This window comes from Acomys minous (assembly GCF_964271855.1).
Source record: "Acomys minous genome assembly, chromosome: 1".
In the NCBI taxonomy this organism is placed as follows: Eukaryota; Metazoa; Chordata; class Mammalia; order Rodentia; family Muridae; genus Acomys; species Acomys minous.
The window spans coordinates 58,360,764-58,384,490 of record NC_140483.1 but is presented as its reverse complement, the minus strand read 5'-3'; the positions used below and the strand labels follow the sequence as shown (position 1 = coordinate 58,384,490).

General features: G+C 40.1%; 1 protein-coding gene across 8 annotated transcripts in view; it reads right to left on the bottom strand.

Annotated features, from left to right (window-relative positions):
- The window catches only part of SRGAP2 (SLIT-ROBO Rho GTPase activating protein 2), a 224,160-nt gene that overhangs the window by 87,690 nt on the left and 112,743 nt on the right, over positions 1 to 23,727 (bottom strand). For all 8 annotated transcript variants that reach the window (XM_084791026.1, XM_084791029.1, XM_084791030.1 and 5 more), the window contains exon 4: positions 22,666 to 22,828. In XM_084791026.1, the coding sequence (XP_084647152.1) occupies positions 22,666 to 22,828 (163 nt within the window). The remainder of the gene's footprint in view (positions 1 to 22,665; positions 22,829 to 23,727) is intronic.

Genomic DNA, 23,727 nt, shown 5'->3' with positions numbered 1-23,727 from the left:
ATACTAACAAATACGCAAACATTCAGGTTTAAATTGACCAACTTACTGTTTGCTATCTGATCTATCCTGCTTGTTCATGTTCTCCTGTCCTCTCTCTCTTATCTTCCTTTTTCTCTGCTATTTAAAAATAATTCTGTAAGAATTATCTCATTTAGTATATAATTTTATGTGTCTTGAAAAATGCAGTTTTGAACCATGACCAAAATTAAGATACAAGACAGTACTGTCACCCAAGCCACCAAAACAGTGGGTGCTACCTTTTGTGGTCAAGACCTCCTCTACTGACCCACCTTCTTTTTCCTGTGGCGAACAGTTTTCCTTCTTAGACTGGCAGTGACACTATTCCATTAGTGGTTACCATAACTTTCAGCTTGTATTCTCTTTTTAATGTTTTGTTTTGCTTTGCTTTTTTGATACAGGGTCTCACCATGCAGCCTAGGTAGGCCTAACTTTCCATCCTGCCTGCTAGGATTACTATGGGTGTGCCACCATACCCAGCCTACAGCATGTATTCTTTTTCTTTCAAGTCCTTTATCTATCTATCTATCTATCTATCTATCTATCTATCCATCCATCCATCTATCTTTACATCCCAACTACAGTTTCCTCTCTCAGTCCTCCTTCCCCGTCGCCTCCTCCATTTCTCTTCAGAAGAAGGCAGGCCTCCCATGCATATCAGCCATGGCAGTGTAAGTTGCAGTAGGACTAGGTAGCTCCTATCCTATTAAGGCTAGAAGAGGCAGCCCAATAGGAGGAATGGGGCCCCATAGGCAGGCAACAGAGTCAGAGACAGCTTCTGCTCCCACTGTTAGAAGTCCAACAAAGAGGCTAAGCCTCAAAACTGTAACGTGTGCAGTGGGCCCAGGTCAGTCCCATGCAGGCTCCCTGGTTGGCAGTTCAGTCTCTGTGAGCCTCTAAGGGCCCAGATTAGTTGATTCTGTGGATTTTCTTGCTACATCATATATTCTTTTAAAAAGTTCTTTTGTTTGTTTTACATTAGTGGTGTGCGTGTGTGTGTGCGTGTACGTGCGTATGCATGCAAATACCATGATGTGAATGTGGAGGCCAAGGGATAACTTGCATGAATCAGTTCTTTCCTTCTGTTTCTTGAATCTCAGGAATCAAACTCAGGTTAGGTTTGGTGGCAAGTACCCTTCCATATCCACTAAGCCATCTTGCCAGCCTACAGGGTATATTCTTGACTTGCCAAAGTGTACTATAAATTAATCATTAACTGCTTATTTAACAATACCTTTTCCAGATTCTGACCCAGATGCAATTGCTGGTTTACTGTCACACACACTCACACACACACACACACACACACACACACACACACACTTAAAACCCCACAAGAGATTACTACTTTTGCCTTTTAATAGTAAATGTTTATTTACACACACACGTGTGTGTGTGTTGCTTCTCATTCTTTCCTGCATATCCAAGCATCTATGGGATCATTTCCGGTCTATTTAAGTATTATTTAGAGTCAAGGACGGTGGCACATGTTTGTAATCCCAGCATCTCTTGGAGGCTAAAGCAGGAGGAAAAGCCAAAACTAAGCCTGGGTTACATAGCAAGAACATACCCCAAAAAGGCTTTATTATTTCTTTCAGTGTGAGTTTGCTGGTGATAGTTTTTTCATATTTTCTTATGTGGAAATCTCTTTAGTTGACTTTCATTTTGTAAGGATACTTCTTTCCGCTATCTGCTATCTTTCATTGTTTTTATTGAAAACGCAGCAGTTAACTTTGCTGTTGCTCCTTTGTGTGCAGCCAGCCCTCCTCCCTGTGCTTTAAGACTTCTCTGTCACGACTTTCATCAATGTGATCATAATTCACCCACACGCAACCTTCTTTGGATTCATCTTATTTGGAGTTCATAATGTGTGTTTACTCCGTAATAACTTTGCTAGTCGCAGACAGTTGATAGCCAGTTTTTCTTCAACGAATGGTTCCCTCCATCCTCTCTGTTTTCTTCTAGAACTTCAAATATTGCCCACTCATCTGATGCTTTTTTCTGTATTTTTCATCCTTTTATCATTCCAATCTTCAGTATACTGTTTTATGGTCTATCTTCATGATAATTCTCTATTCAGCCGTGTTTCATCCATATATTAAGCTTTTCTTTTAGTTAGTGCATTTTCATCATAAAATTTTGTTTTGTTCTTTCTGTTATTGATATATAATTCACACAACATACAATCTGCTAGTTTAAAATATTCAAAATTCAATATTTCCTAATGTATACAGTTTCATAAACCATCACCACTAATTTCAGAATACTGTCATCACACTAAAGGAGCCCTGATAACTGTTAGTAATCATTTTTCTACCCTCTTTTCAGCTCCTAGCAACCACTAATCTACTCTGTCTCTATGAACTAGAATATTCTAGACAGTTCCTATAAATGGAATCTTATGGCATATGGTCTTTTGTATCTGGCTTCTTTTATTCAACACAGCATTTTCAAAGTTTATCCATCCTGTACAAATATATCAGTACTTCTTTGTGGGGCGTGATACTGACTGGGGATCCAGCCCAGGGCCATGCACATGGTACTAAGCATGTGCTCCAGGAGAGAGCTATGCTTCCCTGCCCCACACCATATCTTTCTTTTCAATGGCTGAGTATAACAAATGAAAAACCAGGATTGTTAATATTTGTTCAGCTGCTTCATGAACATTGTTATTTTTCATTTATTTAAAGTTATCATTTAAAATTTGTTCTCATAATTTAATTTTTTAGGCACTGAAACATAGTCTAAAGAGAATGTCTGATAACACCATTATTTGTGTCTCCTACAGGCTATTATGTATCAGGTTTTGGCCACAGATACCTTATTTCCACATTTGCTTATTTATAATTAGAAGTCAAACACTGTACATGACAAATGAAGAAATAAATTAGTCTTTTCCATGAGGGAGAATTTGAATCTGATTCTAGCCACTACCTATCTTGGATCTCCTCAATCCAGTTAGAGATGAAGACAGTTTGAAGCTAGACTTTATTCAGTCCCTGTGAGATCACTGAAGTTATTTATGACCAATCCTTACTTCTAAGTTCATCCCTGCAGTGTTCCAAAGCTTATGGGATCCTACTCATAGCCTTGGTCCTGCACCCCTCCTGCCACCTTGTACTGGGAATGGAATTCAGAGCTTCCTGCACGCTAGCAAGGACTCTACCACTGAGCTACACTCCCATCCTTGTTATTTTACATTTATTTTGAGAAAAGCTTTCACGAAGATGTCCAGGTTTGCCTTGAACTTACATTGTAGCACAAGCAAGCCTTACATTTGAAACTCTTCTGCCTTGGCCTCCAGAGTAGATTATAGGCCTGCACCATTGGACCTGGCTATTCTTTTGTCTCAGTCTGAATTTTTGTATGTCTAGCCCTTCAAGTTCATGAAAGTTCTGTTCAGTTTTTTTGCCCCTCACTTGCCTTTTCAAATGGCAGAGCTTCTTATGCCACAGTAGCTCTAATGAAGCATAAAATTTGGACTGAATTACCTAAAATGGCATATTTAAACACACAACCATAAGCTTAAACATTGAACACAGAGATTACTTTGTTTGTAGCCTTCACCAGGTCTGGTGCAATTCTAGATTCCCAATAAACATGTGCAACATGCTTTACATGGAAGAATGAATGGCTACTGGCAGCAATGAAGGCTTGCCACGCTTATGCTCTCAAGTTGTTCCCTTCTCAGGGCATTCTGGGAAAACAAGAAAGAAACAAAACCTCAGGTTTTAAATATGGTTCCTCTTATTTCCCCAGGGGATTTTCAAAACCCACAATCTATAAAGAGGAGATTAAATCTAACTCAAACGACATCTTCTGACATCAGCTAAGTGATTGAGAATCTAGAATCAAGTCTTAGGAATCATTTGGTGACTTAAATTATACCTAATAGAGGAATTCTACACAAAGCTCTAAAATGAGACATATAAACAAGCCTTAAACAGGGCCAGGCATGGCACATAGGTACAATCCTAGCACTGGGGAAGTGGAGACACAAGAACCCTTGGAGCTTGTAGGCCAGCTAGTGTTGCTGAACTGGCGAGCTTCAGAGCTAGTGAGGAACTATGCCTCAAAAAACAAGGCAGAAGGGCAGGCAACAGGGTACAGTGGGTACAGGTGTCCTCTGCCACGCCTGGCAACCTGAGCGCCATCACCAGGAAGCACATGGTTGATGGAGAGAACCGTGTCCTACAGTCTTCATTCCTCCTGTAACTGCTACCATCCTGCATTCTCTCACTGCCCGTCCATAAATCACAGTCCCATACTTCCGGAAACAGTATTCAACTACAGATGAAACCTCATGGTTCCCAACTACTCTCAGAAAAATGCTCCAGCTCTTTAATCTGGAATTCAGGGTTCATTTCAGCATTGTTTCAAACAACTCATCAACCCAGTGACTTAGCTGACCACCTTAATCACCACCTTCTCCTGTTTTAAAGTCCTGAAGCCTGTTCCGTCCACGTGTAATTCCCTATTGCAGCTTCTCTTCCAAACTCACAAACTACCTTTCCATGTATTAACTATTAAAATCTTTTTTCACTCACTAGAAATCCCTCTCCAATTTCATCTTGCTATTGGGCAGGTGTATACCAGCATGTAGATATGACAATGTTCATGTTCATATTGGTTGTCATCAATGCTCATCAAGAATAAAATAAATAAAGAAATGTAGTATATTCATAAATAAAACTCAGTAGTAATACAGGTAAATTAAGGCAGAGCTTCATGAAACAGCAGGAATAAATTTCATAAACCATGTCAAGAAAAAAAAAAAAAGGTTTCGCTTTCAGCCGCAGCCTAGAGAGCAGGAGGTTGAGAGACAGCTAGCTGAGCTGCTCAGCAAGGACCAGAGATTTAAGAAACTACTCTTCCATTGTGATGTTTCAAGCTGGCTTAGTGCATGGGGTGCCCTGGGAGGCTGGAGAGCCTCTGAATCTAGGTTTTGTCCTGTGTCTCTGGTTGGCTTATATTGTAGCCTTTTATGATGAAATGGTAATTTTGGGGTACGTAAGTTGTGTTCCTGAGTTCTGGGTTGATATAGAAAATAATCAAACGTATGAAGGGGAATTTTACAGAAATTTTATTTTATAGTCAATCCATCAGAATGATAGATGAGAAGCTGATTTCGTAATGGGCAGCTGAAGGGAGGTGGCAGTCTTGTAGAACTGGGCTCGTAGTTTGTAAAATGTGTGTTAATTTTAGAAAACATTAGAAGTGAAGTAAATTACAGGATACCCAGTTGGTATCTTCAAAAAACTGCAGAACTGCTTAGTATAAGAAAATTTCTTCACACACATGGTATCAGAAGTGAAGTACTTAGATTAGTATGAGTATTAGAAGACAAATCATTATTGCCTATTCAATTAGCAAAGTCAGATTGTGCTGTCTTAGAGGCAATACTAGAGGATATAAATAAAGACAGGAAAATGATTACAACAGCAGGAGTGATACAAAGGGCTGTAGTTCAAGACGAGTACACCAGAGCCTTTTAAATGCTGATAAAAAGTTCAGTGCATTGACCTGTGTGAGCAGTCACTTCAGAAAATGGTTTATAATTGCTCATTCATTATATGTGTGCATACTTAACACACTTTCTATTTCATACATTTCAAATGTCAAAAGCTGGGACTGAGAAATTCTACGATTAGCAATATCTTTTAAGGCTACAGGAATGGCGCTTTAGGATGTTTGCTAGCATGCATCGGCTCACTGTCTCCATTAAACGATCAAGTTGTATATGAAAATTTCCTTTACTACTTGGACTTATTCTTCAGCAACCATTAACCTATGCTCTCTACAGACCCTTCTCACATCTACATTGCCCTGATAAGAGTTACTCATGTAAATGTCTTCCTCCCTTTCATCAACGTAAGTTTCTGAAGGATCTGGACTTCATTGTGCAATTAATAATTACAAAATAATAATTATACCTTCTACTCAGTGTTTAATATGTGCTAATTTATGGACATAACTTCATTTAACAGTTGTAATAGCTTTATTACTATCTCCACTTTATAGATGCTACCAAATCTTAGAAAGGTCAAACAATCTCTCCAGCTACTAAAGGCAGAATTGGAATTTGAACTCACAAACTGTTCGAGAATATTGTGTCATACATGTATTCTCATGTTAAATAAGCCTTACTGGACAAAAACAAGAAGAAAGTCCATAAACATTGACAGTAAGGAAGAGAATGGTATCACACCTGTCCCTCGAGGATCTTTAAGAAAGATCTAAGACCCAGAGGCCACAGATAGCATCACGGAAACTGTTTTCCACACATAAGAGAGCGGATGTCCATATGAACTCACAGTAATTTTGACGGCATGCATAAGACCCTCAGAAGCTCAAGCCACACAAAATTCTACCATAAAAAGAAGTTTGTTGGGTGTGAAATTCCACCACTAGCCGAGGAGCTATTGATGTTCAGTTTTTCTCAATGATTTGAGAGGCCTGGTAGGTATACCACACTCCAGAGCATGCCCCATTCCCAAGAGTAGTTAGGCAACACAAATGGGACCAGACAGGGATTAAAAAAAGAAAAGTAAAGGAAAAAAAAAACCTTGAAGTTAGGTGGTGAGTAGAAAGGAGAGGGTGAATACTAGATGGGTCAGGGAGGTGTGGATATGATCCAAATACATTGTAAGAAAATTTCAAAGAATTAATAAAAACAGTAATTAGAAAAAGAGTACAAAAGAATATTTTCGTGTATCAATTGTTAGTCATAGTGATGACAGAAAGTAATCACAGTACACAAAAAGTAGCTGTGTTTCTGCTTTTCTGTGCCAGGCTGATTTCTCAACCTGGAAAGGGAGAGCATGGCCCCAGCTGGCCTCTCATCTGGTCGTCTCTACCCACCAACTCCTGGGCTATGTCCAGCATGTAGGGCACGGTAGGACACAGTCATAGAGAACAAGAACGTTCTCCATAGGCACTATGGGGGTACAAAACGATGTCTAGTGTGTCTTTTCAAATGCCTCCCTCCCAAATTTAATTAAGATGTCCTTTTAGCTTGTGGATAGGACTGTTAATTCCACATTCCTTATGGAATAATGGCTTCCTGGTCAAATATGCAAGGTTGAAATAAGCAATCTGAAAAACTGAGGACAGGATTTCCAAGCCAGAGCATGACAATCTGTGTATAAACCCAGGCAGAAAGAGTAATTTATGCCTCTGGTTGTATCATAATTTTTAATTACTCCTAAATATTCTAAAGAGGTTGAAAAATATTTTATTATACAGAAATCCAAAGCAAATAGAAAGAAAGTAAAGAAAATTAATACATACAGGATTTTTTAAAAGGTAAGGTTGTCACAACTATGCCTGGTATTTTTACCATGGGCTCCAATCTACTGTTAAAATGTTACAAAATATGAATGAATACTTTAGCTGCTTTACCCAAGAACCAGATTTTAATCCAAAGTTCTCTAAACATATCTCTAGTCTACAGGTAACAACCAGAAGACAATGTCAAAATCGTGGTAGGAAATTAAACCAATAAGAAGATAAACAAAGCAATCACTTGGAGACTTCATCACAATCCAGGCTGGTTCCTGTCTGCTACTCTTCTTATATTCTGGAGAATAGTTTTAAAAGCTTCACTAGTCTTTATCACTTTCCACAGTGGACTTGTGCATGCCAAGTCAAACTTCTGAAGCGCGAGTCTTATGAGTTAGAAGGGGTCAAAAATATTTGAGGAAGCACAAGGCAGGCTTGGAGAACTCAATCCATCTGAAGAGATGATCTGAAAGTGTGGTAAAAGTCCTCTGCTAACCACAGATCCAACTGTTATGTCCGCTCTCCTGGGATATGTAGCCCGTTTCCTTCATCATCTATTTGGCAATTTAATATATCCAAATCAGCAGCGTAAGAAATCTATCCAAGGGACTATGGTTTCATACAGCCTTCAAGGGATTTTCAGAAACCCAGCAGGGCTTTGAGTAAAAGTTCAATTCTCTCAACTCTCTTTCCTTTCTGCCTAGCTCAGATTCACCACTAACCTCAAGTCAGAAACAACCCTAAGTGCTTAGACCAATTCAAAAAATTTTTCCAAGTAGTTCCATAAACTCAACCTCCAGTTGTGAAAACTCAAAAATATTGTTTTCAGCTCCCTTACAAAGCTGTTCTGCAAACGTTCGCCTCTCAAGAAAACAGTGATCTTTCCCAAGGTAAAAAAAAACTAAGCCTTTCTTCCATTTCTCCTCTCTCTCTTGGCTGGCTTGCTTATTTTTTCTCTTTTTCTGAAAACAAAACAAAACAAAACAAAACAGTAAGAAAAGCTTCTGTGGCACTGTCACATCATCGGGCCACAGCCTACTGACTGATCCAAGTTTTAGGTCACGAGAACCAATACTGAATCTGAATACAAAAGGACACTGCCAAGCTAAAAACTAGAAGACATTTAGGGAAGGGTAACAGAAGTAACTTCTAGGCCGTGAAGGAAGCCAATTCATTTGATCACACCCTATTACCAAGTGGCACATGTACAGTAGAGCTTGCAGCCAGCTCTGGGCTGAACATTAGGAACGTGGTTTGAGAGCTGACCAAGATTTACAGTATGTTTAATAAACACAGCTGCTCTGGTTCTTAGAAGAGTCACCCAGAAATTATTTAGAAACTTGATAGTCTAGAGAGGCTAGGATTTGTTTTCCTCTTTCAGTATTTCCCCAATATGTATACCTATGCCATAAAAATGAACACCTTGATCCCTTCTAATTCAAAGAAATGTGGTGTCTCTTCCATTTCTTCTATTTTTCCTGCTGCCTTAATTTGGACCTCACCATCTCCTCCAATGGCCTTCTAATTGTTCTCACTTTTCTAATGTCTAATGTACAACGTCTCAAAGTAACCTTTAAAAAAGGACAGAGCTAGGGATGCAGTTCAGTGATAGAGTGCATGCCTACTGTATGCAAAACTTGGGTTCAACCCAAGACAGAGAGACAAGACAGAAATACACATGCATGCACGTACACTCATACATACACACAAAGAGCAAACAGGCTAGAAAAATAAATCCTAGATAGATTATAATTTTAAAAAACTTTTATTTTATGTGTATTAGTGCTTTGCTTGCATGTATACATGTGTACCACCAGAAGAAGGCATTAGATTTTCCATAACTGGAATTACAGATGGCTGTGAGCCTCCATGTGGGTGGTGGGAACCAAACCATAGTCCTCTGCAAGTCCTCTTAACAGCTAAGCCATCTCCCCAGGCCCTGAGTCCCACTGAGAGTTGACATAAAAACTAGAGTACAAGCCACAGAGGCAGATCAGATCTTTTCCACTCATAAACTCATAAACAGCAACGATCCCTTTCCTCCAAACCAGTAAACACTGTAGGCATAGACAAGTAAGCACATAAACAAAACTGGCTGGACCAAGTGTCAGGCTTCAGACTCACTAGAATTAATACAATCAGTCACCAGGAAGCAAGCCTTTCAATTACCTGTTTCATTCGGGATGAAATTGAACAAGGAAAGACTTTCAGCTGTGGGCTAACTAAGATGTATGATTGCATGTATCTTGTGAGGACTGTGCTGTCAGAATATGCTTGTCTTAAATGAAAAGGCATGAGTTTTTACTTAAGAAAAAGTAAGGGCCTGTCTGTGCGACAGGGCTAGAGGGAGGATGAGGCAGCGATTCCGGAGCCTAGAGCTATCAGGTCAGAGGCAACAAACTCAGAGTCACATCCTTAAATCTAAGCTGTGGATAAGCCCACCCAGTGTGTCAGAAATCATCTACACTCACCGTAACATCCTTTTTCATCTTTCCTGCCAAAAGGGGATATGCATTGATAATTTTAATAATGCCAGTAGGGTACAATTAATTTTCACTCCCACCCTTCATATACTGTTGTGCGAAGGGGATTGGAAGGACAGTATCAGACTCCACCGGATTCCAGCCTACAGCTCTGAAACGGAATGCTCAAATGGTATTTACTTTGAATACGCACTTCCTGGTTTCACCTGTCCATTTTCTATAGGTTGTTTTCAAATATTCCTTCCAGCTTTTGCCCTTACAAATACTTCCCTTTCCCACATCTGAAACAGAACTCAGGAAATGTAGAGTTAAGTCCTGGAGGGAAGTTTAAAAGAATTAGAAGACCTGGGATATGCAGTTGTATCTTTACTGCTACCTGAATGGCCCATGGCAGGTCACTTCTCAGCTTTCAGATTCCTTACTAATTACAAGGCTGGGTTAGAATGAGTGGCTATCCCACATACTTTCCTACCTGGGATATGAACAAACAGGAAGTCCAACTTCCCATTGCTCAAGCCAAATGCTGAGGGCCATCTTTGACTTCTTTTTTTTCCGGTGCCACAGTTTAGCAGCAAATCCTATTGGTTCAAAATACATCCTCAAAGCTAACAGCTTCCCAGTGTTGCCATAGTCACCATGTTGCTTTAATCTATTTTCTCTTACCTGACTTATTTGCAGAAACCTCTTTTACTTATCTTTTCTCCTTGATTCTAGCTTGTCTCTCCTATAGTCTACTCGAAATGTCATTATCTACCAGAAATAGCTTCCTCAAAGAGTTTAACAGCAAAATTCATAATTTTCTCCAACAATCAGTTCAAATACCAACTTAACAGTGAGATCTTCCATGGCCATCCTGTATTCCTAGGACTTATGGACTATTTACCTCATTTTATGCTCCCCAACTCCCCCCACACCCCAAATTTATTGATGGTGGCTCTCCTATGAGAACACAAGCTCCATGAAGGCAAGACCTTTTAGTTATTTGCTGTTTTCTGGTGCCAGCTCCGTGCTTAGTACATAGGACATGTATTATAACTATCTGTTAAATGAAGTGAATTTTAACCCTTCTTCTGTCTGCTCTCTCAGGCACATATAATACCTTGTTCAGACTCTTAGTAGATCTCACTGTTTCAGTTTCCATTATCTCTCTGAATTACAACAGCAGGATCTTCGATCGTTTCTTCCATACAACCCAAGTGGAACACTGCCACCAATGTGACTAGAAGACATGGTCTTCAGAGTTCAGGGTTCTACTTAACACGCCCAGTGTTTCTCTTTGACTACATACACTTCAAACTCCACCCAAAGCTCTTCTTACTCAGGCTCCAAACTCTCCCCACATGTTTTCTCATTGCTTGCCAAAATACACCCTTGGTGCTGATCATTCTCATGGATGGCCAGAAAAGAAAAAGAAAAATCATTCAAAAGATATTTCCGCCAGGTGTGGTGACACGTGCCTTTAGTCCCAGCACTTGGGAGGCAGAGGCAGGCAGATCTCTGTGATTTCGAGATCAGCCTGGTCTACAAAGTGAGTCTAGGACAGACAAGGCTACACAGAGAAACTCTGTTTTGGAAAAGAAAAAAGAAAAAAAAAAAAAGGATATTTCCATCAGATAAGAAGTAGTTGGATAATTGAGAATCTTGGAAGTAGACAACTAAACAAATTAAAAGCTCAATTCTTTTCCCTCTAATGGATCCTACTTGACTCATCTTTCATGAATCAGTTCATTTCCCTAGCTCCTACAGACAACAAACTACAAACTACCCCTCATTATACTGCTGTCTTTAGTAACTGCCAGAAGCTGAGAAGTGTATGTAGTTTGATCTCTATAGCAATTTTATCGTTTCAGTTTCAACACGAAACAACTGTGGACAGTCACATAATACCATGGAAGTGGAAAGAACAGACTAAAGTGGTTAACTGGGCTTCTGGATTTAAGCTTAGTAATGTTTTTAAAATGTTTACTTATTAATTTTAAGGGATCCTCAAAAGAAGGGTTGGGTAGGTCATGCACTTTTTCTTGTCTTGAGAACACTGAGGTCGAGAAATGCCACATTAACTCAGAGAACTAGAGAATGCCTTTTTAAATTTTTCCCTCTTCTAGTCCTCACCCTCAAAATGAACATCAAAAGGAAAACAAGGCCATGGGAAGAGGCAAGACAGGAAAGGATGTGATGCTTATATGGCTGCAAGGATTGGCTTATCTTGACTTTGGAGAAGAGATAATTAAAGTTAGACACTGGATCTCTTGATTCGTCTACTTTATTTCCTTTCTAACATATGTGATAGCAATACTGTTAAAAAAAGATTAGCTTAGAGACGCAAAGCCCGTTGCAGCTGGGGGAAGGTACACAGGAACACACCCAGACAGCATTTGGCTGTTACAGTTCTGTATAGCAATTTCTTCTCAGGTTTTACTGATTCCTGTGACATTCAAGGAAGAGCAAATAAGGATATGAGTGATTTTCTTCATGTGAAATGAGAAGCTGATACTCAGTGTGGTGACAGTTATTCTGAACTATCCAGGGCCCAGGCTCAGACAAAGCTTTGAGGCCATTCTCAGCTGAGATCAAAGAAACAATGAAGAAAGAAAGGCAGAAAAAAAATACTCTCCTGACTTTACATTAAACGGAAGTAGAGTAATACTAAATGAAACTGTAGGCTACTTTATCACCTAAAAACAAGTCACTCCCTGAAGATGCCAAACAGAATTTGGATTGCTTCTGTACATATAAGACTCTCCATATGGAAAGTCAAGTTAACAGAAACGTAAGAGCTGAAAGACCATATGAGGACACCAAGGCAAACAGAATGCTATACAGTTACAGAAAGTGGTTTTTTTTAAAGGATGCAATGATATGTTTTAAAAAATGTTGAGAAAATATGTAAAATTACACACAATGTGGATATCATCTAATCCCCATTTTCTACAAAATACATTAAAAAAAGCTTTGAAGGAAAATATATCAAATTGTTCATAATGAGCAATACTCCCTATTTACTGTTGTTCCTCTCACGGTGTCTTATGTGGCTCAGCCTGGCCTCCCCTCACTATGTAGCCTAGGTTCCCCTGAGCTCGAAGCAGCCCTCCTGGGAACTGGGATTACAGGTGTGAACCCATCTGCATGTGCCTACTTACACAAGAGAAACTACAACAAACTACCGAAGTACAACTAAGGCCCAAGGATGGTTTGTCTATTTCAAAATGAAAAACAAAACCCAGAAACCATCACAGTTCTTGTCCCTGGGATTTAACAGTGACTGCCTGGCTAACTAAGGGTCAGAACCAGGAAGATGGATGCTTCTGTGTTTCTGTGATCATTCATCACTGGAATTGCAGGGCAGATAATTAACATTAACCAACATCTGCATGTTTAAGTTTGGAAAAGCAGTGGCACGTACATGAAATCCTAGCATCTAGGAGGCAAAGGCACAGGAATCTTGAGGTCAGCATGGGCCACAGAATGAGTTCAGGTCTGACCTTGGGTGATATATTGATATATTGATATATTTCCATGTCCAAGGGAAAAGAGGGAGGTAGAGGAGATCAAAGAAAGATCCGACTGGAACAACTAAGGGACCAGAAGGACATCATTACCAAAGAAAGATACACAATGAAACACTGAAGATTCTGTTTCAGAAGGAAAAATTTAAGTTCCGTTCTCATTTTAAATAAAAATCATGTTCAGACATGCTGGTAGAATTTCAAAGGATTACTTCTGACAAAGAAAAATTGGAGAATCAAAAGACGCTAGTTCTGAAAGAAGGAAGTTAAAATCAAGAGTGCTGCCTCTCTCTGGACAAGCTGAGCAAGACGTGTAACACGGTGGAAAGCCTGGCCTGATAATAACATCAACACGTACGACAGTGAGTTAGGTACGCCATTATTCCTTGCACAGGAACCGGTTCGGCACCTTACCCACATGACTGCTGCCTCCACGCACACCAGGCAGCAGAGCATGACGGTGTGAAGAAGTGACTCAGGGGACACTGGCTACTTAGGCTTGAATCTCAATTCTCCTGTCAGCCAGATGTACAGCCATGAGGAAATTGTCTAACTCCTCTGCCTATGCTCATCTGTAAGCACAGATGACAAAAGCACTACTCGTCTCAAAAAGGCCTGTTGCGTTGATTAAATGGACTATACATCTTGATAAAAAAGAATGGCTAGCATTCTTTTAGTTCTAGTTATAATTATTACTGTGAACCTTGCAATAAAAAAACTGGTACCAAGGTGGCTTGCATTCCATTAGTACATTTTTATAAACCACTGTCTGCTTGCTGGTGCGCTATATTAATAACCCTCTCCTTTTCTCAGAATATAAGAAGCACAGAGATAGTAAATGACAGTATGAATAATTATCAGTTGATATTTAAAGTACTTGATAAATGGGTGAACTATCACCCAACCTTCCTATGACATCAGGGTGTGTGTGTGTGTGTGTGTGTGTGTGTGTGTGTGTGTGTGTGTGAGTGTGTGTGTATGTATGTATGTATGTATATGTGTGTATATATATATATATATTCTTATAACTACCTTTTATTTCATGTGAGAAACAAAGTAAATGCACAATTGAGGGTTTAGGCTGTGAATGCCTTGGGGGATGTCAAGCTATCATCATGACTAGTGGGTTAACTAGGTATTTCCTACTGTGATTCAACATGAATAACTGATATAATATACATTATACATTTGAAATAAGCTAGGCATGACGGCACAAGCCTATAATCAAAGCAGGTGTGAGGCCAAGGCAGAAAGATCTCAAGTACTAAAAATAGTAATAATAATAAATATAAAACTTCATTTAGGCTTTTAGAACCAGCTTCTAACTTACAGGGAGAAGCTAAACATCAGTAAAATGTACAGGATAATTGCCACGATCTCTTCAACAAATCACTGAGAGAGACCAGTATTAGACTAACAAGTTTTCATAATTTTCTATAATGTACATATACTGTAAGACTTAAAGATTATTCATAGGATTGGCTGTGTGTAAATCCTAAAACTTGGGGAGGCAGTCTGTGGTAGGAGAAATGGCAGGGAGTTCAAACTTCAAGGCCTTATCAACTGAGCCATCCAGTCCTTCCGGGGGTTCAAATTTCAACATCACTTCTTCCTGGTCTCACAAGACTATTTTATCAATGACAAGTTAAATTTCTCAGTTACAGGGTAGGAAGAAAACTTCTAATATAATGTCTATAGCAATATTATTAAGACTAGTTTCAAAGTAGAACCTACCCAAATGCCATCAGTAGCAGAATGGTCAAACCTGGAAGTCCCAGTCTCAGGAGCTGCTCAGCTCCAAGCAAACTGGGACAGCTGTCTGTCTTAGGGAACTGCCCATGGTAGGGGAGATACAGGAGACAGAATCTGAAGCTCCCAAATTAAGGGCCTTGATAAACATCTTGTGTTTGCTATGGAAACTCACAGAAGGCCATGCATTAAATATACAGGTTGCCGCCGGACCAAGAATAAGTGCAAGATATACTCCACCACAGGAAAACAGAAAACCAAGTGCTCACAGTATATTAATATGTTTAATGACTGCATGGTTTTCTAATTTAGGGCAACTTACAAGGTTGTATTTAGACACTTGTTTTTCTGGTATCCACACGTCACACCCCTTATTATGAATCTTTAAATTCTCTTATTCTTTTAGTTTCTAAAAATTGATGTACTACATACCTTGGAATATTTTGTATCTAGCACTGTGGGCTCCTTCAGAAAGGGTAGCTAGATAGCAAGGAACTAACAGACTAAAAAGGCAACTTATACTAACCTAAGCAAAAGCCTACAGTTACCTAAGTCTAAAATAATCCTGGACCACCCAGAGAGATACCTCTAAGGACAGCACTAATGCTGCTCAGTGTCACAGAAACCAAAGCGAAAACCCCATGAATAGCACTAGCTTCAGGCTCCCCTGCGTGTCAGCTTTGGTGGCAAACCTGACCCCTTTATTGGCAGATGTGCCTTTGAAGTATCTGGCAGCCTTCCATTCCCTACTCAGATAATCTTAGCTTCACATCGTATTTGTTTCTCTAAAGACAATCTCTTCATCAGAAATGAGAAAATAAAGTTCAAGTAATCGCAAAAATTTCTTTTTTTTTCCTACCAAGAGGATAACTAATTATAACTGGAATAGCTGTCTACAAGTGTCAACAAATGAATTACAAGTGACCATGAGGAAGAAACTGAGTTCAGTGTAGAACAGGTAATGGTGGCAGTGGGGGTGGGGGTGGGCAGGAAGATCAAATCACTCATCTATTCTTCTAAAGACATGTCCATGTTAAATTCTTTTTCAAAGAGGCAGAACACAGGGCCACCACCTTTGGAAATCATTCTTTTCCCATTCACTCATTCAATAGCACACTCATACCTTCGTGTCTTAGGGCCACTGGTTTACAGAAGAACCCCTGAGGACAACAAAATCCAGTGAAGCTTAAGTCTCTTATGAAGTGGCACAGATTTGTATACAACCCACCTGCCTTTATACTGTAAATCATTTCCTGAGCATTTATATCACCTGACACAATGTAAATGCTATGTAAATAGTTACATGATTTAGGAAAATAATGACAAGGAAAAAATCTTATTCATGTACAATACACATACTTACTTTCTCCAAATATTTTTAGTCTGCAGTTGAAAATGTGGATACAGAAGGACAGCTATACCTGTTAGAGACATTGCTCAATGCACATACAAGTATGCATTAGTCCTTCTATTATTATTTATAACAACACTATAAAACATGCTAATAGTATAACCATCTTCTCTCAGCATGCAAGGGAAGTCATGTTACCATCAAAGGGGCAACATGTACTGTGTTTAATTTTGAATCTCTTTTATCCTCTTTTACTTCCAACCCCGTATCTTTGGTGTGCTAGCTAATTTTTATATCAACTTGAGAAAAGCTAGAGTCATCTGAGAGGGGTAACTTTAAGAAAAAAATGCCCCCGACCACACTGGCCTATAGACAAGCCTGTGGGATATTTTCTTGATTGATTTTTTTAATAAGGAACGGTGCAGTTCAGTGTAGGTGGTGCAGCCTCTGGGCAGGTAGTCCTGGTCCGGGATTGTATACGAAAGCAGGCTGCACAAGTTACAAGGAACAAAAGCCAGTAAGTAAGCAACACTCCTCTATGGCCGCTGTACCAGTTCCTGCCTCCAGGTTCTGACTTCCCTGGTTGACGCACTACAAACTGTAAGAGGAGATAAGCCTTGCTCATGCCTCCAAGTTTTGGCCATGGTGTTGTTGTATTGATCGTGGCAATTGACAACTGAATCAAGATAGTTGGTGTCAATGGGAAACTGGCCAGTCATAGTAACTGTCTGGTGAGGAGATTTCTGTGCAGCAGGGTCACTTTTGCTTTTGTGGCTCTCAGGACGACTCTGTGTCTGCATTTTCTAGCACCTAGCCCTGCTTCATGACCTCCTCCTATATTCTAAGGCAGTGGTCCAGCATTTTCTCTCTGTGGCACTGTATCACATGGCCCGCCTTCTCTCCTAACTTTAGTCTCCTTCTCATAAGGACATTTCTGACTGCATTTAGAGTCTCCCTGGACACTCAAGCATATATTCCTCTTCATACAACCCTTAACTTAATCATATCAGAAGCTGTTATGAATATCCAGGTACAGGACTGATGCGAACATATTGAAAAGAAAAGCATTTGTCAGAACCAAGATGAACGGAGCACAAAGGAGATTTATTTGCCCCAGAGAAACAGAGGGCGGAGAACAAGAAACAAAGAGAGGAGATAAAGGACGAGGGAGAAGGGGAAGGAAATGAGAGAGGAGAGGTATTTATCCCAGGGGACAAAGGACTACCTCTGGACAGAGATGAGACAGAGGTGGCACACAGGAAAATGGCAGTTTATAAGACTGCAAGGGGAAACCCTGTGTTAGGATGAGGTGTTTAATTTTAAATTGGACATGTCAAATAGGCGAGCCAAAGGGGGCTTTTGATTGTTGGACTTTAGTACTCAGCCTTGGAAAGAGACAGTGGCCAAATGAGGGGACAGACCTTGGTGGCTAGTTTTAGAAATGTTAATCTTGTGGTTTTTAGAAAGGCAGACAGAGGGAATCAAGGAGAAGTGAAAGGCCTGCCAGAGGCATGCACACACCGGCCAGAGCCCCTTCACGTATACTTTTATTTCTCTTAAGTAAATGATTAGAAAGATCTGGAACTGCCACATCAAGATGGTGAGTATGTAAGATTTGAGGAGCTGTCTTCTAAAGTAAATACTATCATTTCCCACTCTTCCGAGCAGCACAAGATGTCTGCACATCGTGGACAACAGTTGGTATTGTCAATTCTTTTCATTTTAAGCACTTTAGGGAACTGGTAGTGTAGGCCCTAATGACTCTAATGCGCATATCCCTGGTGATGGATGACACTGAACATCTTCTCGTGTCCTGATTGGTCATTTGTATGTCTTTGGTTGAGAAATGTTTACTAAAATGTTTTGCCCACTTAAAAACCTTTTTAGATAGTATGTCTTCTTAATTTTTGAGTTGTACGCTTTTTTATTCTCCATTCTGATTACAGTCTTTGTCAGATGTATGCTGCTATGATTTGAATGTGCCTCCTTAAAGTTCATGTGCTTAGTCCTCAGTGTAGTAGTGATAAGAGGTGATTACGTTAGCGGATCGATGTCTTCATTATGGAAGTGGGTTAGTTATTTCAGGAGTGAGTTTCTGATAAAAAGATGAAAGTAAATCAACTTCTCCCTTTCTATCTCTGCTCCATCATGCATGTGGTGGTTTTGCCACGTTATGACACTATAAGAAGGAGCCCTTGCCAGAGGCAAGCCCCTGAGAACTCTGTCTCCACAACTGTCAAGAGATAAATCTCTATTCCAAATAAATTAATCAGTCTTGGCTATTGTGTTATAGCATTGCCATATTTTCTTCCAGTCTGTGGCTTTCCATTTTCTCTAAAATACCTTTTCAAAAAGTCCATTAATTGATAAAGTCATGCTTATCATTTTTCACTTATAGTGCATCCTTTTTAATATTTGGAGATATCGTTGTCAATTCAAGGTCAAAGATTTTCTTTAATTCCCCAAGTAACTTTTATGCACAGGCAAAGTTGAGAACTACTAGTCTGTGGGGAATGTGACCTAGCTTTCTTAATTTAACCCGAGCTTCTGCCAAAGAAAAATAGAGCACTAAAACTAAATTAGGTACAGCTAACTAGGAAAAAAAAAAAGGATACAATCAAGAGCTGCAGGACTGTCTGAACTGACCAGTTTCCAAGCTTAAGTGTGAGCATCTGTCAAGGGACAGAATAAATGAGTTGAAAAAGACAGGGCCAGAGGTGCTTTCAGTGTCATCCACAAGGTGAAAAGAGGAAGCAAATAGGACTATCCTCCTCTCTGTGGGAAACAGCATAACTGATAAAGTAGGAAAAAAATATTCCTCTTCCATGTGGGGCTGAGAGTCACCATGTTTGAGGCCACCACATTAAATAAATGAAGGTGGTAGTAATAATATTTATCCAAATTTGCTTCCAACAGGGGTCAGACAGATGGAGCTTTCACTGAATGAAGGAGCTGTCAGGAGCACCAAATGGACTCAAGTCTCCCTGGGCTCCTAGACAAAGTGGGTCTGTTTCTTAGCTGTGGACAGGAGGCTACTTTCCAGATGTTATATTTAGCTTAAAGGAATCTCCAACACAGCTCTGTGAAAAATACATACTATGTCCCAGTAGGTATAACCACAAGCCAGAGGGCCAGGCCAGCAGGGAGTATCCCTTAGGAGGGTCAGCAGCACAGAGGGGCCAATTGTGTAGCCAAATTGACAACCCCAAACTAGCTGAGTTAGCGCTGGGCCAGATCTTTTGGCCAAACCTCACATTTAATGAGTCTTTGTTTCCCTTCTTGCTAGCAAATCTGTATCTGGGGAGAAAAACATGCTGCCAACTTCACTACTACTACTCTGAGCTGCTTTCCCACATCAGGTGGGAGGAACAATAGAGTTAATGTTTTCTGGAGGTTTGTGTGCAAAAGAGAATAATACTAGGCCCACTCTCTAGATGACTTTCTAGATTCAATGGCATAGTACAGCCTCTCCCTTGCACGCTGCCTCTACAGCTTCCTGAGCAAGCCCGGCAATGAAAACACCAGCTTCTGGATCCAGATGACAGGACTGAAATACCAGCCTCGCTGCAATTTTTGCTCACTATCCTTAAGCCTTTGTTTTCTCATTTATAAAAGAGACAATAACTGCATATACACCATAAAGATTAAGGATAATAATGTATATGATAATGTTTAGCACAGTACTTGGCACCAATGGACTTCAGCACATTTCTTATAACTTTTGTCACTAAATTTAATAGACTAACATAAAACACAGGCATCTGCAGTAAAAACAGAAATAAAAATATCTTTTCTGAAGCCCATGTCTCTGAAGAAATAAATTTTCTTTTGCTACTAGATCCAAATTTACTAGTAAAACAACAAGCCTTATCCATGCTAGGCCTTCAGTGTGCTCTCTCTTGGTTGCTGGTCACTATAAAAGCCTCTGAAATGATGTGTCAATCCCCAACAAACTTGGCCTTTCTTCTGCATAAGTCAGCGCTCTCTGTACTTGCACTTCACTTGTATTTGTCTTTCTCTCTGGAACTACAATTTACCTTTCAAAATGTAATTGAAGTTACCCAAGTGCCAGGAGAAATCTCTAGTGTAGGACAGAAGATACCACAGAGACATATAGACTAAACTGATTTTTGTAGGGATTTGCTGTTTTGTTTATAACGTTAGAGAACAGAAACACATAAAAAAAGTCCAGCTCTTGAGCTCAGTTCACTTAATCCAACAGAATGAATCTTTTTTTTAATCTATTGGCCAACTTGATAGAGAGTTCTTTGTATTTTTTGGGGTCCCAAGGGAGAGAGAAAAGAGATGGCTCACCTTTTCGAATAGTAAACATTGGCCACTCAACAATCACATTCATACCTCTAATTAATAATACTATATTGGACCCAACTTAGCAACAATCAAGAAACAGTCTTATCATCTGCATTTATACAATATTATAATGTACTTAAAGACAACAAGGATAGAAATAATAAATAATTCTATTAATACAAAGTATGAATCTAAGCATGACCAAAATTTGCTGTTAGAAATCAGAGTTGTAGCTGTTCCTAGGGCTTCAGACGCTGGGGAAGAAAGATGGTGCTCTTGGAGTACTGAAATGTTCCGACTCCTGACCAGGGAATGCATAGGAGTATTCCATTTGTGAAAATGTACTGAGCTACAAACTTATTGTATGTTTTCTTCTATGAAGTATCATAAACAATCCTGAGAAGTAAAATCATCAGTATAAGAACACAGCTCAGAGAGGTCAACTCTAAGGCCCCGGTTTGCCGCCACAGCACAACCGGGTCACAGCGGACTGTCAGTGGGAGTTGAGGGTAGTTACCTTTTCCTCTTTTCAGACATTGTACCCCCAAGACCCTGCCTCTAAACACAGAGACTGCCCCTTCATAGACACAGTTAAGCACACAGGACAATGCTCAGTCCTTTGTTCAGGACAGCCAAGAAAAATGGAAGAAATCCTGCACTAATTCCAAATCAAATCATATCTAAAACCTTTTCCAGTGTTAAGGATTAGGAAATTGATTATGAGCTATAGTAATATCAGTGATAATTCTGATTATTAGAGATTATTAGACTACTTACTCACTTAGCTTCTAGTCTTAATTCTGGGCGTGTTATCCAGAAGCCAGTGAATAAATAGCTGTATTCATCCTCCACCTGTAATAGTCACTACCTGGAAATTCTCTCGGGAATGTCTGAGACTGAACATCAGACATGGTATATGTGGAAGTTTGAACAGGAATGATGCCCTTAAACTCACAGATTTGAAGGCTTGGTCATTAGGGAGTGACACGACTTGAGAGGGATTAGGAGGTGTGACCATGTTGGAGGAAATGTGTCTTTGGGAATGTGCTTTGGGGGTTTTAAAAGCACAAGGCAGTCCCAGTGTCTCTCTCTTCCTGTTGCCTCTGGATTAGGATGTAGAACTTTCAACTACTTCAGCACCACGTTTGCCTGAGTGCCACCATGCTCCCCACCATGATGAAAATGGACTTAACCTCTGACATTGTAGGCCAAGCCCAATTAAATGCTTTCTTTATAAGAGCTGCTGTGGTCATGGTGTCTCCTCACAGGAGTAGAACACAGACTAAGACCACTACCATGTACAGTAGTCAGGGTCTCTGCAACATTTATAACAAGCTTATGAAAGAACGACTCCCCTGAAAGCTCAGGAAAAGGGGTTCCTGAGCTCCCAAGAGGCTAGTTCCAGCACTAATGGAAAAAGAGGTATTTGACACAACTGTCTTGAGATTGTGGCAATTATTTTCAGTTTTTCTTTGGCTAAATTGCTCAATCTATATGCATGCAACAAATGGAGATGAGAAACAAGCTTCAGAGAGCAGTCCATGATGAGTGTCCACACTAAGAATAACCACATGCACCAGCCCAAGTTGGCTAACATAGAACTTGGAAAGAAAATTAAACTAAAAATATAAATATACTGGAATTACTGGGTGAATTAGATGAGGAAAATACGATATAACACTAAAGAGCCCTAAGTCCCAAGGGTTTTGCAAAGCACACTAAAAAATCAATATATAAAACTGATGGATAATAGTACTGGTCCGTGGCTGTGTCTTCCAAGGAATATCAATAATTCAGCTTAGAAAGGTTAAAAACTGCCACTTCAGATATTGTTTTTCTTTAAGACTACATGGGACAGAATGGTCAGTAGGAAACCTGTTCAGTGAGCTGAGAACTTATTTACAAAGTCGTGTCACGACTCCAGCCAAGAGCCTTTGTGGCTAGCAACAGCTGGCTGTCTATATACCTTTTTGAAGAGTCTTCCTGAGTCCTCGCTGACTTGAACAAACCGAGGAATTATATTATTCAGGTAGATGTCACTCAGGGTGGTATGATCCCTGCTCTCCCGCTTCACCTGGTTTAAGAGGAGGTTCCAGCAGTTGACTGGAGAGAGAACATTCTGGTCTTTCCTGTAATGAAACAGAAGAAAAAAAAATTAGTGTTAGTAAGCAAGCAGGGCAAGCAGCAATGATTATAGTCCACGTCACAAAAGTCACAGTAATCATCGGAGAAGCAGAAACAAAGGTGTCTTCCCAAAAGCCTGCTGGTATGGTGTGAATGTGACATGCCCCTGCCCCAGGTGCAGAGATTTTGTACTTTTTGTATCTGAACTACTATTTTGGGAGGTTGGGCTTAGCTGAAGGAAGTGGGTCACTGTGACAGTGAGCCTTAAGGTCTATAGGCCAACTGTCCCTCATACCCTCTCTCTGAGATGAGAGCCAGCAGCAACCCTGTGCCCCACCCCCACCAAGGGGCCCCTGCCCGGCTGAACCCCGCTCTAACCATGAGTCAAAATAAACCTTTCCTGTCTGTTGCTTCTTGTCATTGTTTGACCACAGCAATGCTGTAAGAAAAGTGACTAGCACACCTATTCCCCTACACTTTTCCATCTTGAAAAACTCTAAAAAGAGGAGAAAAACAAGAAGAGGGAAGGGGAAATGTGGGGGAGGAAGACAGTCAGGACCAGTTCTGAACACTACCCTAGAGTGATAAAAAGCTTCAAATGCACTAGCCTGGTTAAACTCGGCATTTCCTCTCTCTCCTTTTCTAAGAGCTACAATGACCACCATTTTAATGATCAGAAAACTGAACCTCATAGGAATTGTCACTGTGTCACAGTAGTATGAAGAGCAAGAGGAAGTCAGAGCCCCACAGTTCTGTATTGTCTGACTAGGATAAATCAGACCGTCTCCACAGTCTGTATCTTAGAGCTTAGGTCACCCGGCTTATCCTTGGGGTTACAGAGCTGATCTATGGGAGGGGCTGGGGAGACGGCTCAGTGTTGAGACTTGCTGCTCTTGTAGAGGAC